Here is a 17,216-nt window from a genome sequence, read left to right on the forward strand (position 1 = left end):
GCAGTGCCGCTTAGATGCGCACCTTGACCTAAATGGTGTTTAAGTTTACTAGGTGCCAGTAGATTCTTTAAAGTCTGGGCCCTTCTGAATGTGAGAAGAGTTTTTTTTGGGCAGAATCTTGTTTAGGACGGGGTCCCGCTTCAAGATGAACCAGTGTGTTGAAAGAACTTCTTTGATCGTTCTGTGGTTGCTGTTGAAGGTAGTCATGAAATGAATACTGTGATGTTTCTTAGAAGAGTCCTTCTTAATGGTTACATTTGTTTCTTTTGGTAAACAGTCTTTTTGCATAATTGCACTGGCTCTGTTAAAAGCTTTCTCTATTAACCCAGGAGGGAAACCCTTTTGTAAAAACCTGGTGCGGATTCTTTCTCTTTGGGCGATAAAATCACTATCTTCAGAGCAATTTCGTCTAACACGCTTGAATTGGCTATGTTTGTCGCTGGAGAAATCTAAATAACTATTGCAATCCACTTTCTTAAAGTAGGTGTGGGTGGTTATTCTTCCGTTCACGATATTCAGTTCTAAATCAAGGTATTCGGCAGTAGAAATATTATGGGTTCCCAAGAGCGTTATACCACAGTCATTGTTATTGAGGTATTTTGTGAACTCATCAATTGACGTGGTGTTACCATCACATATAAAAATCAGATCATCAATATATTGACGGTAAAATACTATATTGTCTGTCCAATACCCAGAGTTATAAATGTAAGAGTCCTCAAATGCCCCAATAAACAAATTAGCAAAGCTGGGCGCGAAACGCTTACCCATGGCGATACCTTTGATCTGCAGGTACAATGAGTCTTCAAACTTGAAGGCATTATGAGTAAGGATAAAATGAATACATCTGAGGATAAAGGTTCTCTGTTCCTCTGGCCTGAACTTGTCACTGTCAAGAAAGCGTTTAGTGCAACTGATGCCTAATTCATGCTGGATATTCGAATAAAGAGCTGTTACTTCCAGAGTTAACCATTGGTATGTGTCTTTCCAAGCGGTATTCTTTAGTGACTGAATCAGGGTTGACGAATCCTTCAGGTACGATGGGAGTTGAACCACATGTTTCTGAAGGAAAATGAAGAAATAATGAGATATATTGCAAGTCAGAGAGGATATTCCAGATATGATCAGATGACCCGGTGGATTGGAGGTATCTTTATGGATTTTTGAGAAATGATAAAAAAAGAGCGTTGACTGAGTCGGTGATGAGAATATATTCCTGTTCCTTCTTGTTAAGAATATGGGATGCTGAGTCGATGAGTGTCTCAAGTGCTAACTCATGTTCTGCCAGGGTTTTTTTTCTCTAGTTGCTGGTAATACTCAGTGTGGGACAGAATTTGAAGTGCCTCTTTGATGTAGTCGCCCCTATTCTGTAGCACAATTCCACCTCCTTTATCAGCGTTCTGAATTATTAGAGCCATATTTTATTGTAATTGTTTGATCGCTAATCTTTCTTTGGCACTGAGATTTGTGATTTAAGCTCTGGTTTCTGATGAATGGTATGAAAATCTTCCATAACCAGATCATAGAAGGTCTTTATAAATTTGCCCCTATGATGAAGGGGATGGAAGTGAGAGCGTGGTTTTAAATCAGTGGAAACATACTGTACCATGGGGGCAGGAGTGACCTCGTTAGTTGTTTTACTGCTTTCCTTGGTTATGTCGCCTTGTAGGCAGAAATGCCTTTTTAGGGTTAATTTCCTGATAAAATCATGCATTTCTAAGAAGAGATCAAACCCCTTTACTTATGGGTTACCGCTGTTCAGGTCACGTGGTTGCACGGTGTGCAGTGATGCTTCCTCCTACCCGCCTATACACTTCTACTGGGCTTTGCCCACAGCGTCCTGTTGCCAGGACACCGATCGATCACATGACCACTGTTCAGGTCACATGTTCGCACTGTGTGCAGCGATGCTTCCGGTGTCTTTCCCAAGCTGATCATCCCTGCACTAATGATATATCTTCAATATATATTAAAGTCTTTGCATTCTTTTGTCTGCAACTTATATGGTTAGATATTATAAATATTCTATTGTATATTTTAAGGTGATTTGTGTCCCGTACACCAAAGTGACATATGGGCAGGCTTTGGACCTCCCCCTTCACTCCATTTTGTGCCTTTTGGTGTTTTATTTTTATTTTTTATGTATTTAAATGTGTGTAGTGTCTTTATAATTATCAGCAGTCTGTACTTGATGAAGGGGGTCTTTTACCCCGAAACGCGTTGTACCACCTGCTATAATAATAAACCTAGTTCCTGTTGAGAATAAAGGCCGGTTCTTTGCGCCTTGGGATCATCTCCTTATCCTTTGGATTTAAAAAGGAGTTGGCAGCGGAGAGACAATGTACAAACTGTGGGTCACCGCTTGAACCAGTTGGAGGAAGATCACCATGCTTCACGAACAGTGATTCGCATGCTCCAGACTCAAACATCCTCCCACACCCTCCAGCTGCGCGACTTTCAAAGCCTTGTGGAAGACATGGATAACAGGGGTCGCCGCCACAATATTAGAGTGTGTGGGGTACCAGAGACCGAAGGAGAAGATGTCCAAGCTACCCTCCTTGCTATTTTCAATTCTATCCTGGGTCGTCCCCGAAATCATCCCAGCTTGATGGATTGTGCACATAGGGCACTTCAACAGAAATCGCATTGGGGCCCACCAAGATATAATATCATATGTTATGTTAATGACTTTGGCCTCAAGAATTGCATTATGGCTTAAGCTGGTACTTCATCGGAGAATATGACTTTGCCCCAGTCCTCAGCAGTCCATTCACCATATTTTCTGCAGAAGATCAATCTGTCCCTGGTGTTTTTTTTGGAGAGAAGTGGCTTTTTTGCTGCCCTTCTTGACACCAGGCCATCTTCCAAAAGTCTTCGCCTCACTGTGCGTGCAGATGTGCTCACACCTGCCTGCTGCCATTCCTGAGAAAGCTTTGCACTGGTGGCACTCCGACTGCTGGACTTTCTTGCTTGGACGCCCTGAAGCCTTCTTAACAAGAATTGAACCTCTTTCCTTGAAGTTCTTGATGATCCTATAAATTGTTGATTGAGGTGCAATCTTAGTAGCCACAATATCCTTGCCTGTGAAGCCATTTTTATGCAACGCAATGATGGCTGCACACGTTTCTTTGAAGGTCACCATGGTTAACAATGGAAGAACAATGATTTCAAGCATCACCCTCCTTTTAACAGGTCAAGTCTGCCATTTTAACCCAATCAGCCTGACATAATGATCTCCAGCCTTGTGCTCGTCAACATTCTCACCTGAGTTAACAAGATGATTACGGAAATGATCTCAGCAGGTCCTTTAATGACAGCAATGGAATGCAGTGGAAAGGTTTTTTTGGGATTAAGTTAATTTTCATGGCAAAGAAGGACTATGCAATTCATCTGATCACTCTTCATAACATTCTGGAGTATATGCAAATTGCTGTTATAAAAACTTAAGCAGCCACTTTTCCAATTTCCATTTTTTATGTAATTCTCAGAACTTTTGGCCACAACTGTACATACAGAAATTACTGTCAGTCACCGATAACCCTTCCCTCCTGTACTGATAGCTGTTCACAGGAGGTGGAAAAAGCTGAGATATAATTGTATAAATTACAGGTTTTACTAAATATTTGCAAACTTCTCAACTGGCGCTTCACACCATGAAAATCGCAGCAGTGTTCTAGCAGTCCCGTATCCTGCTATACTGGATTATGTACAGACCTGCTGTACAAGACACAAATATATACCAAAGTGCAACACTGCGCGTTAAAAACGCGAGTAAATAGACCACCAAGCTAAACAAACGAAGAGTACCGCTTGTACTCGAAACGCGTAGGAAGTTTGTCCCACACTGCTATCCGTCGGCTCACCTGTGGTGACGTCACCCGCTCAGACGTGAGCGTCAGTTTAAACAGGTAACGGGAGCAAATCGCCACCGGCCGGGGCGAACTCCCAATACTTTAATAATACCAGACAGCCTATGCTACAGCCATCCTCCCTTGGATCCGCTCTCCCAGCTCTCTGCATCACACACAGAAGAGACACGAGGATCGCCTCATGACACATTATTGCAATGCGCATACTTGGGTTAAGGTAGGACGGAGACACAGATATATATGTGGAAGCGATCTCATGTACTTGCGTAATAAGGAGGAAGGTGTTTGTTTAACTTGGTGGTCTATTTACTCGCATTTTTAACGCGCAGTGTTGCACTTTGTTATTTACTAAATATTTTACCATAAAACTATATATCAATCTGCTCAGCAATTCCTTCTCTATAACATGGTGCATACAGTGACAGGTCCTCTTTAAGTGTTTTAGGACATGCATTTTTTTTATTTTTTTATTTTTTTAGTTTCTTTTTTTGCAAGCCATGTTGTTTTTTACAGAAAAATATCTATGTCGCCAATATGAAAAGAGCCATAGTTAAAAAAAAATGCCATTAAAATTCCTTAAAAAATTGCAACGAACATTGACACTTGCATTTTAACATCCAAGACAAACCAGTGGATGTCTGTGTGACAACATTTTTTGTTATATACTGTTGATATAAGAAAAGAAACAGAATAAGGATAGATTCTCGATATGAATAAGGATAAATGGACAACAAATGCCTGTGAACGCTCTTGAATCTGTCAATGCATATGTTATCTGTTCTTTCTTTTGTGTTTTTTGGAATTTTTATATGATGAAAATGAAAATAAAAAATAATTTATATAAAATAAAAAAAAGGAAAGTGACCCAGCATTTTGCTAAGAGAATCAGTCACTTATTTATGTTGCCCTTAGTTAGGACACCATAAAACTGGTGACAGGTTCCCTTTAAAGTGTGTGTCTGCACTGTGTTCAATAATCTGCATAGACTTTCAGCTAACACCTGGAGGTATTTTTTAGGCAAGAAAAAATAAATGCACCAAAAATGCAGACGTCCTAAAAACAATTCACAAAAAGACTTAGGGGAGAATTTATCATGCCCTGAACTCCAGAATTTAGTTTTCAAAAACTTTTTATATTTTTACATCACACACACAATGGGTGGGAATGTGGGTGGGTTTAGCTATGTTAATGAGGTTCACACAAAATTTAAAAAGAGTCGCAAATTCACTCCAGTATAGGGGAGGCATAAAAATAACCGGAGCAGCATTTCTAGACAAAAGTGTTAGATTTAGGATGCTTTAAAGTTTAACAAACAACATGCAACATTTTATAAATTTGGTGCAAACTATTCCAATGCAGACTACTGCAAAACTGACTTCTAATATTACCTTCATGATAAAATAAAGGTTGTGGGCCTCCAATAAGGCGAGTTCAGCATTTCTCCCCTCAGGTGTCAGTCTCTCTTTCCCCTCCATTCAGTATTATATTGGTTGCTTTATTTAGTAATATAAAATGTGATTTTTCTGTCCATGTTATCTACACCATGGTTGTCTTTATTTATGCTGTTTCAAGATGGAAAGAAGGCTTCACACAAGTGTATTCTGATTCCAAGACAGGATCTAGTCCTGTCCTTGCCACTAAATATACAGCTCCTGTATTAAGCTGTAATACAAATCAAATGGATTTTACTTGAAATACATTTGTCAGCTGTCCACAGAATAGTTGATAAATACGTCATTGGGGAGTCCACATGCTTTGGACCTTCACCAGTTATTAGGAGTATGGAAGGAGACATAGTTGAGAAAAAATGCTTCTGCCCATTCAAAGTTCATGGGACTCCCAGGCTATGAGCTGTGCGCTGCGATTGGCCAGCGCTGCAGCAAGGGACAACCCTAATAGAAAAACTCTGCCCAGTACAACAGACGGAGCTGCAGACACCGGAGCCTATACCGGGCGAACGGAGCGGCACCCAGACATACTAGTAAGTGCAGGGGGACCCCTGGGCGCCGCTCTGCCTACAGATATAGTTCGTTTTTAGTTTTTAAACTAGTGAAAGGTCCTCTTTAAAGTAAATGAGGCAGAGCTGCAATACCACATACAACCTGTGGACATATGTGACACTTTTTGTTTTTGAAGAAATAGTTGTGTTTTTCTAAGCCTGTAGTCATTTACGTTCTAATATATCTGCCTACATTTCCATTCTCATTGTACAGGTGTTCCACGGGTTGCTCAGTGTAAATTTCGTCTTCCATTACGGCTAGTTTGCTTACCTACACAGCCATCTAAAGCAGCAAACCACAAATTAACAATTGACACTAACAAACCTCCTGTAAATCTGGTTAACCTTTTTCCAGGTCAGTATTTTTTCTCTTAAGTACTTGGACTCTTATTTTTCTAGAATACATTTGTTTATCTACTCCATATTTTAGATTTTCTAGAACGTGGCGATGATGACCAAGTCAATGTCTTGGGATTCCAATTGCTTGCCGGACATAAAGTTACACTCCTTGCCTCTAAGACTTCACGTAAGTGAAAACCTAAGTGAAAAAAAGATCACAATAAACATTTCAGTAAGGCTCTACTCAGACTCTCATTATGACTACCATTAATAATGATGCTAGTTGGTTATAAAAAATGTTGCACTGAGTGGCATTCTTCAGTCTTTATTGCTTTGTTCATTTTCAGACCACCTGCTATTCAGTTTGCAATCTGCTACTAGTTTTATAGATTTTTTTTTTTTCATGTGGGTTGCTCTTTTTGATAGTACATGCTGGATTTGAGGTGTGTGTGTCCAGAATGCCGCTGCCTTCACTAGCTCTCGTGCATCAGCATAGCTTCCTTCCTGGACGTAATTTTACTTTCTACAGCTCCCAAGGGTCCTCCTCTCAAGTATACTGGCAGTCACTGATACGGAGCTGTGATTCTCCCTGCCATATAAAGTTTTGTTCACTTATACACAGCCTGTTTGATTCTCTTTTCAAACTGTCTTGTGTGCTTTTCAAAGTACAGTGGACAGTTTTAAAGAGGGTTTAGATGAATTCTTAAAAGTAAACAACATTAATGCTTATGAAAACTTGTAGAAATCTGAGTCTCACTTCCTTCTGGGATTGGCCTCCCCACCTATCTCTTGGTTGAACTTGATGGACTTGTGTCTTTTTTCAACCATATCAACTAAGTAAGTATATACAGTCTGTGTGAACTTTATTTATTGGATGACAATCTGACCTTCACTCTCCTTTATGCTGTCTCTAACAATGACAGATGGGAGGCAGAGAACAGAGAAAGCTATCAGAAACAGGCGCAGTGCTGTGACAGATTTATGTCAGCACTAGCAGTTAGGTGAAGGACTTACACATAGTTGGCAGAACCAAAATAGTATGGAAGACTATTTCGAAAGCTGATTGATTTCGCATTTAGGAAGCAAATGAACAATAAAATCAGTCCTTTTGTAACCTTTCTCACTAATTTGTTAATACTCCGACTTACACTGTAAACTTACCTTTGTTCCAAATTGACATAGTTCATTCTGTCTTTGTGCTTTAGAGAGATACAGAATCCAGAGTGAAAAGTTTGAGGACCTTTGGCTTATTACAAAAGAGCTCATCATGCGATTTGAAGATTATTTCCTAAAGCAAGGCATTAAAGACTTTACATGTTCTTTTTCTGGGCCAGTTCCACTGCAAGATTACTTTGAGCTAATTGACCAACACTTTGAGGTACGTTTTGTCCATTTGTCATGTTCTGAACTAAGTGTGAGTTGGCACAGAATTTACACTCTGGAGAACGTACAGTAGTTTTCCTCTTAAAATCAGGTTCATGAAAGTGGCAGCCATACCAGCAGGACAGCTTTTCTTCTAAATGCACACTTACTGGAAATTAAGTACAGTAAATGCTGAATGCCCCAGTCCTTTAGTGTAGTAGCTGTTCTTCACTCAAAGGGTGGGTTCACATCACGTTTTATGCCTCCGTTTAACCTATAAGTTAGAGGGGAAAAAAATAAGAAAACAAAAGCACAGCACACCATGTTCTTGTATCCTGCAGAGTCCGGTAAAAAAAAAAAAAAGTATACTTTTTTTTTTTTTTTTTTAACAATAGTTAAAAAATGTACATTGGAACGGATGCCACTGTATGACAGTCTGAGGCATCCATTTAATGTGTACGTTTTTGTATACGTTAAAACGGATGGAAAAAACATGATTTGAACCAAACCTAATTAAAGTGGGTTCCTCAGTGGAGAAGTCCTTGCCTTACCTCAATACACCCTAATAGGCTTTGAGATTCTTGGTAATAAGATTCGGATTAAAGGGGTATTCCAGTGACCCTTTACACGGGCTGACAATTGAACAGATCATCGCTAACCAGCGTTACTAGTAATGCTCGTTAGTGATGCATTTTTGTGCAGCACAAAAATAGTTTACCAGTGGCAGATCTTTCTGTGTAAACATGATCTGTTGACAGGAAACAACGAGGCAGTATGTGGAGGAGCGATGGCATTAGCGATCACTCCTCCCCACACTCTGGAGGAGATCGGTGCATGTAAATACACTGGTCTCCTCCACCAGCGAGCAGCAGATTGTTGGGAAGGAACGCTTCTTTCCCGACAATCTGCTAGATTGTTGTCCCATGTAAAGGGACCATTAGATTGGTGGGGATCCAGTTGCTCGGACACCCACTGACCTATGTCCTCCTGTATGAATGGATCAGCATTTAAGCATGCAGAATTTGTCTCCATAGTAACTGTTTGAGACAGCAAGAGATAGGCGAGTACAGTGTTCGTGGATAGGTGATAAGTTGTTATTCTGCGACAACCCGTTTAAGAATGGATTTACTGTAGTTCATGTCTAGTTAAAGGGGTTATCCAGGAAACGATAATGATGACCTATCCTCAGGATAGGTCTTCATTATCACATTGGTGGGGGTCTGTGTCCCGGCACCCCCGCCAATCAACTTTTGCCATGAGCTACTGCGCTCACCAGAGCTCTAGTTAGTGGCTGTACTTGGTATTGCAGCTGAGCCCCATTCACTTCAACTAGGCCATGTAACCAATGTACGGTAATGTCACATAGCCTAGGAAGAGGCTGCAGCGCTCACAGAGTGCCCAGCCTCTCCTAACAGCTGATCGTATGGGGTGTCGGACCCCAGCACATCAGATATTGATGACTTATCCTGAGGCTAGGTCATCAATATTATTTCCAAGGTAACCCCTTTAAGGTATCCAGAGTAATATAAAACCTTAAAGTCGTATTCCAGTTAGAAAAAGTAATCACCTATCCACTGGATCCATATATATTTAGCAGGACTTCTGTTCTCAATTGGTGGGTTCCCAACAGCTGAATCACTACTGGGGTGGGGGTGGGGGGGGGGTCCAAATTAAATCAAAAGTCTGGCAACTGTATATGTGATAAAATAAAAGAAGCAATACTTACCACTTTGCTCCCCTGCCGCTTCCACAATTGCGCTCTGGTTCTGCACCGCCGATTTAATCTTGCTGGCTGCAGCGGTGATATTTCATGCACACTAGTCACTATGCAGCCAAACACTGACCTCAGCATTATACAGGATGTCAATGCTGAGGCCAGTAAGTGACTGCAGCAGTGACATGTTTTCAGGGGAAAGATTGGTAATTGTCGCTGCTTAGTTTTTTCTTTACACCCGCTTACCAGAGTTTTATTTTAGCTCGGACAACCCTTTTAACAGTAATTTTATATTTAGTGGCAAGGAGATAATTTGTCTTAACTGGTCTACCTTTAAATTGTATTTGAGTGGTGTGCTTTTTCTGTGAATTCTTTGTGTTTTGCTTCTACTATTCAATATTTTATGTCTTTCATTTTTTCCTCATTTGCCTACTCTTATTTTTTTAAGCTTTTAAGCTTTAAAAACCTAATTTGATTTTAACCTTCGATATGGGAAGTGTGATTTTTTTCGCTCAGTCTTCCCAGCAGTTTCCTATTTTATATTTCCTACGTCCAGCAGACTGCATAAACTCCCATGATATTGGCAAATTGTTTGCTCGATTAATGCTGCACTTGGAATCTGGAGAAGCAGTGGCTGGTGGAAAATAAATTTTAAACATATTAGAGCGATGCTTGCACTGTGTGTTTGGGGCTTGTGAAAATGGTTATCAGCGCTCCACAAAACATAAATCTTTGTTTTATCCCTGACCAGGGTAATGTCATGTATTTAGAAACATTTACTACTTTCTGGCATGTATTTTCCAGAGGAAATCCAGTTGAAATTCTTTACTCATTAGAAATCATTTTCTGGTCTTCATTGGGAAATCATTTCTGGGTGACTTGCCAACTTGAAAAAGCGCAGAATTATATTCTTTTAGTAATGGGATTATATCTGTATGTGTATGAAGATTCCTTTTCTGACCATTTTTTTCACAGTTGGGTCTCCAAATACGTCCATTTCCATATGACTTTCCTCTTTAAATCACAGTGCTCAGTTGGTCAACATCAAGATTTACTGGGCATAATTTTAAAGGGCATCTGTCAGCAGACCTGTACCTATGACAATGGCAGATCTGTGTTGGTCCCATGTTCATATGTGCCTGTATTACTGAGAAAAATAACGTTTTAATATATGTAACTGAGCCTCTAGGAGCAATGGAGGCGTTGCCTTTACTCCTAGAGGCTCAGCTCTCTCATCAACTGCTGCCCCCTCTGCACTTTGATTGACAGGGCCAGGAAGAGAAAACGTGATCACGATTAGCTTTGACTTCTCCTAAAGTGCAGAGAACATGGTAGTTGCAGAAAGAGCTAAGTCTCTAGAAGTAACGGCAACACCCTAGTTGCTCCTAGACGCTTATTTTTCATATCTTAAAACATCATTTTTCTCAGCAATGCGGACACATTTGAACATGAGACCAACACAGATGCCGGCAGCTGCCAAGTGCACATGTAACAGATCAGTCCGTTTCATAGGTACAAATCTGCTGACAAATGTCCTTTAGGATCCAAAACTGTGATGACCTTATGCAATATTTACTAACATAGCTGTGCATGATGTAAGAAGCTGTATCCATGCGCGTTTTCATTTTGGGATTACCGTTATTTATATTTTTCAGTTGCGAATGAATACAGAAAAATATGAAAATCTGTTATCTGAACGTGCTGTACAGTTCCGTGCAATACAAAAACTGCTGCTAACAAGGTTCAAAGATAAGACACCTGCTCCACTTCAAAATCTGGACACTTTACTGGATGGTACCTACAGACAGGTAAGAAGCAATGCAATGTTTTAATGTAAGTTATTGAGCTTTAATGACTTTAATGAGAATATTGTGGATAGAAGAATTACCAGATCTACCTGTTATAAAAAGGTTATGCTGTAGTAGTGTTAGACATATGTTGTAAAATACAAGATGTCTACCAAAGAAATGACCTGCAGTCATTAAAGGGGTTGTCCAGGTTCAGAGCTGAACCCGGACATACCCTTATTTTCACCCCGGCAGCCCCCCTGAGCCTAGCATCGGAGCATCTCATGCTCCGATGCGCTCCAATGCCCTGCGCTAGATCGCGCAGGGCACGGGCTCTTGTGTTTTCAATAATACACTGCCGGGCGGTAACTTCCGCCCAGCAGTGTGTTCGGTGACGTCACCGGCTCTGAGGGGCGGGCTTTAGCTCTGCCCTAGCCGTTTTACTGGCTAGGGCAGAGCCAAATCCCGCCCATCAGTGCCGGTGACGTCACCGGGGTTCCTGTCAGCCCCATAGAGAGCCCGGTACGTCACCGGAACTCAGAAAAATGCCTTTGCCCTGCGCGATTTAGCGCAGGGCAAAGGAGAGCATCGGAGCATGAACTTCTCCGATGCTCATGTGAGGGGGGCTGCCTGGGTGAAAATGGAGGGCTGTCCAGGTTCAGCTCTGAACCTGGACAACCCCTTTAAGAATGGGAATAATTAAGATTTAGCATAACAGACCAATTCAATTCAGTCTTGTAAAGTCTTAATGAAGACAATGGGACTCAATGACTTATCTTGATCAGATAGATAATGCCAATATGTAGTCTGTGGAGTTAAATATTCATAACTAAATTAGGCTTCTTTAAATTACTAAACAGTCTGTTTGGGTATGCAATGGGTTGCACATCCTTATTTACAAGACATTTATCATAAACATCACGTAGATGAGCCAAATAATAATGGAAGCTCTCCTCAGGGCCTTACATGTATGACTTGAGCTACAGGTACAGCACTGTGGTTGTTTTTAGTTGCCAGCTCGTGCCTGTACTCTGCAGCGGGAAACCAATACAAGTACAGGTATGGCCTGGCAATTACTATTACATTCCAACTTGTCCAAAAAAATAATCATCGAAGTTAACTAAACTATGGATTTCAGAAAAAGTTACTTTTAAAAGCCTCAAAGAAAGTAGTTGTAGTAACATAGTACATAAGGCCGAAAAAAGACATCTGTCCATCAAGTTCGGCCTGTTATCCTGTAAGTTGATCCAGAGGAAGGCAAAAAAAAAACCTGTGAGGTAGAAGCCAATTTTCCCCACTTTAGTGGAATAAAAAATTCCTTCCCGACTCCAATCACGCAATCAGAATAACTCCCTGGATCAACGACCCCTCTCTAGTAGCTATAGCCTGTAATATTATTAAGCTCCAGAAATACATCCAGGCCCCTCTTGAATTCCTTTATTGTACTCACCATCACCACCTCCTCAGGCAGAGAGTTCCATAGTCTCACTGCTCTTACCGTAAAGAATCCTTTTCTATGTTTGTGTACAAACCTTCTTTCCTCCAGACGCAGAGGATGTCCCCTCGTCACAGTCACAGTCCTGGGGATAAGTAGATGATGGGATAGATCTCTGTACTGACCCCAGATATATTTATACATATTAATTAGATCTCCCCTCAGTTGTCTTTTTTCTAAAGTGAAGAATAACCCTAATTTTGATAATCTTTCAGAGTACTGTAGTTGCCCCATTCCAGTTATTACTTTAGTTGCCCTCCTCTGGACCTTCTCCAGATCTGCTATGTCTGCCTTGTTTACAGGAGCCCAGAACTGTACAGTCGTGGCCAAAACTTTTGAGAATTACATAAATATTGTAAATTGGAAAAGTTGCTGCTTAAGTTTTTATAATAGCAATTTGCATATACTCCAGAATGTTATGAAGAGTGATCAGATGAATTGCATAGTCCTTCTTTGCCATGAACATTAACTTAATCCCAAAAAAACCTTTCCATTGCATTTCATTGCTGTCATTAAAGGACCCGCTGAGATCATTTCAGTAATCGTCTTGTTAACTCAGGTGAGAATGTTGATGAGCACAAGGCTGGAGATCATTATGTCAGGCTGATTAGGTTAAAATGGCAGACTTGACTTGTTAAAAGGAAGGTGAAGGCTTGAAATCATTGTTCTTCCATTGTTAACCATGGTGACCTGCAAAGAAATGCGTGCAGCCATCATTGCGTTGCATAAAAATGGTTTCACAGGCAAGGATATTGTGGCTACTAAGATTGCACCTCAATCAACAATTTATAGGATCATCAAGAACTTCAAGGAAAGAGGTTCAATTCTTGTTAAGAAGGCTTCATGGCGTCCAAGAAAGTCCAGCAAGCGCAAGGATCAGCTGCGGGATCAGAGTGCCACCAGTGCAAAGCTTGCTCAGGAATGGCAGCAGGCAGGTGTGAGCGCATCTGCACGCACAGTGAGGCAAAGACTTTTGGAAGATGGCCTGGTGTCAAGAAGGGCAGCAAAGAAGCCACTTCTCTAAAAAAAAAAAAAAACACCAGGGACAGATTGATCTTCTGCAGAAAATACGGTGAATGGACTGCTGAGGACTGGGGCAAAGTCATATTCTCCGATGAAGCCTCTTTCCGATTGTTTGGGGCATCAGGAAAAAGGCTTGTCCTGAGAAGAAAAGGCGAGTGCTACCATCAGTCCTGTGTCATGCCAACAGTAAAGCATTCTGAGACCATTCATGTGTGGGGTTGCTTCTCATCCAAGGGAGTTGGCTCACTCACAATTTTGCCCCAAAACACAGCCATGAATAAAGAATGGTACCAAAACACCCTTCAACAGCAACTTCTTCCAACAATCCAACAACAGTTTGGTGAAGAACAATGCATTTTCCAGCACGATGGAGCACCGTGCCATAAGGCAAAAGTGATAACTAAGTAGCTCTGGGACCAAAATGTTGACATTTTGGGTCCATGGCCTGGAAACTCCCCAGATCTTAATCCCATTGAGAACCTGTGGTCAATCCTCAAGAGGCGGGTGGACAAACAAAAACCCACTAATTCTGACAAACTCCAAGAAGTGATTATGAAAGAATGGGTTGCTATCAGTCAGGAATTGGCCCAGAAGTTGATTGAGAGCATGCCCAGTCGAATTGCAGAGGTCCTGAAAAAGAAGGGCCAACACTGCAAATACTGACTCTGCATAAATGTCATGTAATTGTCTATAAAAGCCTATGAAACTTATGAAGTGCGTGTAATTATATTTCACTACATCACAGAAACAACTGAAACAAAGATCTAAAAGCAGTTTAGCAGCAAACTTTGTGAAAACTAATATTTGTGTCATTCTCAAAACTTTTGGCCACGACTGTACACAGTACTCCATGTGTGGTCTGACTAATGATTTGTAAAGTGGTAGGACTATGTTCTCATCACGGGCATCTATGCCCCTCTGATGCAACCCGTTATCTTATTGGCCTTGGCAGCAGCTGCCTGACACTGGTTTTTGCAGCTTAGTTTGCTGTTTATTAAAATTCCTAGATCCTTTTCCATGTCAGTGTAAAAATTGGTCCCATCTAATTGTACACAATATTTTATCACATCATGTATAAAAGAATTATATAGAGCCCCCCCTGCGCTCCTGTTGTTGAGGCTGTGTAGATCTGCCTGATAAAGCAGCTCCTGCTGCTGACTAGCCGATAAGGAGCTATTGTTCTCCTCAGGTAAATGTAAACGTTAGTATTGAATCACCCGTGGGCAATGAGTGGCAAGAGAGCGCTGGATAACACAGTCAAAACAATTAAACCTCTAGAGTGAATACTTATTCTGTTAATCTGTGCTTTGTAGCATAGAGCGACTGGTGCACAGAGGTTTTTACGGCATTGAGAGAAGGTAATGTCGGAGTTAGTCTCGAGACTGTCAAAATTATTGACAGTAGTAATGTTAGTAATTCCTTGGTTTACCTTATCTTCTAATCCACAGTGGTTCCTGGATTGTTGGTCCGCTTAGGATATGGTTATTTGATGGGAAGTTGCTGATGTTGTTCTTGCGGCGTCTTCCTAGCTCACCTCTCAGCAGCCGTGCGGCTCCGGCCGGAAGCACGCGCAGCGCGAGGGAGCTTGTGTATGTGTTGCCCGGGAGACCGATGATGGTGACGTCACCAAGCAAAGTACGAGGGCCTCTGTTGGACAAAAGTTAACCAACGCGTTTCGGAGCCTATCGGGCTCCTTCGTACGTTTTTATCACATCATGTAGCAAATGCTTACTCTGTGGGATCAAAAGGGGCTGTAGAAGAGGTGGCTGTATACGTTATTCGTAAGCAAATTAGTCACTGAAATCTTGTTTATAACCGTGCACGGTTCTGTCGGTTTCAGTAAGTGCTGGTTAGGTAGAGTACTGGCTCTCCTTAAAGAGACCAGCTGTGTGTGCTGGCTTAGTGGCAATGCTCCATGGTATGGAGACTTAGTGGCAATGTTCCATGGGCAAATAACATGCATAGAGGTATCTCTCGGGGAAAGAGAACCATCTCGCTAGCCCCACCTTCTGGAAATTACTCCCTTCTTTCTAACAAGCCTTGGGACATGACGAGGGAAAATAGTCAAGCCAAATATCCATCCGTAGACAGCTGTTTTGGGGTGCTTTCACCTATCAGTATAGAGTAGGATTGTGGCTGGCTGAGTGCAATACCTTGGATGCAGCTTATGCAGGGTACTGGTCCTATTTCTCTGGGAGATACCTCTTTACATTGGGAATACTATTATTATAGTATAAGTCTGGGTTACATCAGTTGGCAGTGTATTCCTACAGAACCTGATACTTCCCAATCAGTGCTGCTTGTGTAGGAACACATCCCTTTTGGTAATGCCAAGTTATAAATTTATTCATAAAAGTGTTTGGGGAATAAAATGGGGCCTTACAACGTATAGTTGTTCTAGAATTGTTATTTTATGGGGAATACACATATTTACTAGAACAGACATGTCAGGAAAATTGACAGGACCTCCTTAACAGAACCAGCTGTTGCTCACTGGGGGCAAACTATTCCAAATACAGAAGCTGGTCAGTAAATATACTGTATATATATTTATAGCTTGGCCATCAGGGTGTCCAATGAGTAAATTCTATGATCTGCACATCCCTAACTTTCTAGTTATAATACCTATTCTTCTTCTCTGTACTTAATGTATTTTTCTGGAGTTGAAAGCTGAAGGCTGATGAGTGGCCGGAAGCATGCAAACAACAGTATATAATAATATAATATAAGTATGTATTCCTAGACAGAGTTAATATGACTCCTGTATAGGGAGGCTTCAGTTGCTTCGCCAAAAGATACAGTTGAAAAGCCCATTGAACAAAACTTTAAAATTTGGACTCAAAGGAAAATATGGGTTCCATGTGATTTCCCCTCGCTTCTCTAAAATGAATCACATTACTGTCGCTCTTATGCCAACCACCTGTTTAATAAATGAATAGGCGCAAGATTTATAAGCAACTTCCTGTGCTCCTGTCATCCTAAATCAAGATGAACACTCAACACTGAAAGAAAGCCCCATGTCTATAGATTTATGTTATCTTCTGAAAACAATATCCAAAAAAAGAATAGGTTTTCATTATTGTGGGAATGGTGCAATAATGAAATCTCTTTATTACAGGGTTGATAGCTGTGAAGTAGCAGGTCAGATTTTCCTTCGCTAGAACTTCATCCATTCTCACTGCTCACATCAAAAGCATCTTACTGTTAACCTACTTCTCAGGCTAGTGTTTAATCAAAAGTTCAGCTTGTTTACTATGACACATTCATGTATATGAGTGTCCTATTGTATCTCCTTGCAAAGAATATACAAAGTTTTTCCCCATGCACTTGACTGTATCCGTTTTTCAGTCTGCAAAATACGGATGTGGTCCGTGTTGCTTCTGCATTTTTGCAGGTCCATGGTCTGCATTTTGTGGAAAAGTATAGGACATGTTTTATCCTTTAGCGTAACAGACATAAGGGTGCAGAAAGCTAATCTTTTATACTGGCCGAGTGAATATTTCTTGTAACGATGTCACGCTTTGGTTTTGTGATGGAATGCGTCCCCATTTTCTGGTAGGGTCTTCCTTAAGCAGTGTGTAATATCTTTTGTTTGAGAGTTGTATGTGTGCCTCTTGAACATAATCCG

The 17,216-nt window shown here is 41.0% G+C and overlaps 1 protein-coding gene across 1 annotated transcript in view; it reads left to right on the forward strand.

Annotated features, from left to right (window-relative positions):
• The window catches only part of BBS9 (Bardet-Biedl syndrome 9), a 394,796-nt gene that overhangs the window by 190,367 nt on the left and 187,213 nt on the right, over nt 1-17,216 (forward strand). The window contains 4 exon segments of the mRNA XM_044293961.1: nt 6,083-6,223; nt 6,299-6,394; nt 7,413-7,585; nt 10,939-11,091. Coding sequence (XP_044149896.1) covers nt 6,083-6,223; nt 6,299-6,394; nt 7,413-7,585; nt 10,939-11,091 — 563 coding nt within the window.

This window comes from Bufo gargarizans, chromosome 5, assembly GCF_014858855.1.
Source record: "Bufo gargarizans isolate SCDJY-AF-19 chromosome 5, ASM1485885v1, whole genome shotgun sequence".
NCBI lineage: Eukaryota > Metazoa > Chordata > Amphibia > Anura > Bufonidae > Bufo > Bufo gargarizans.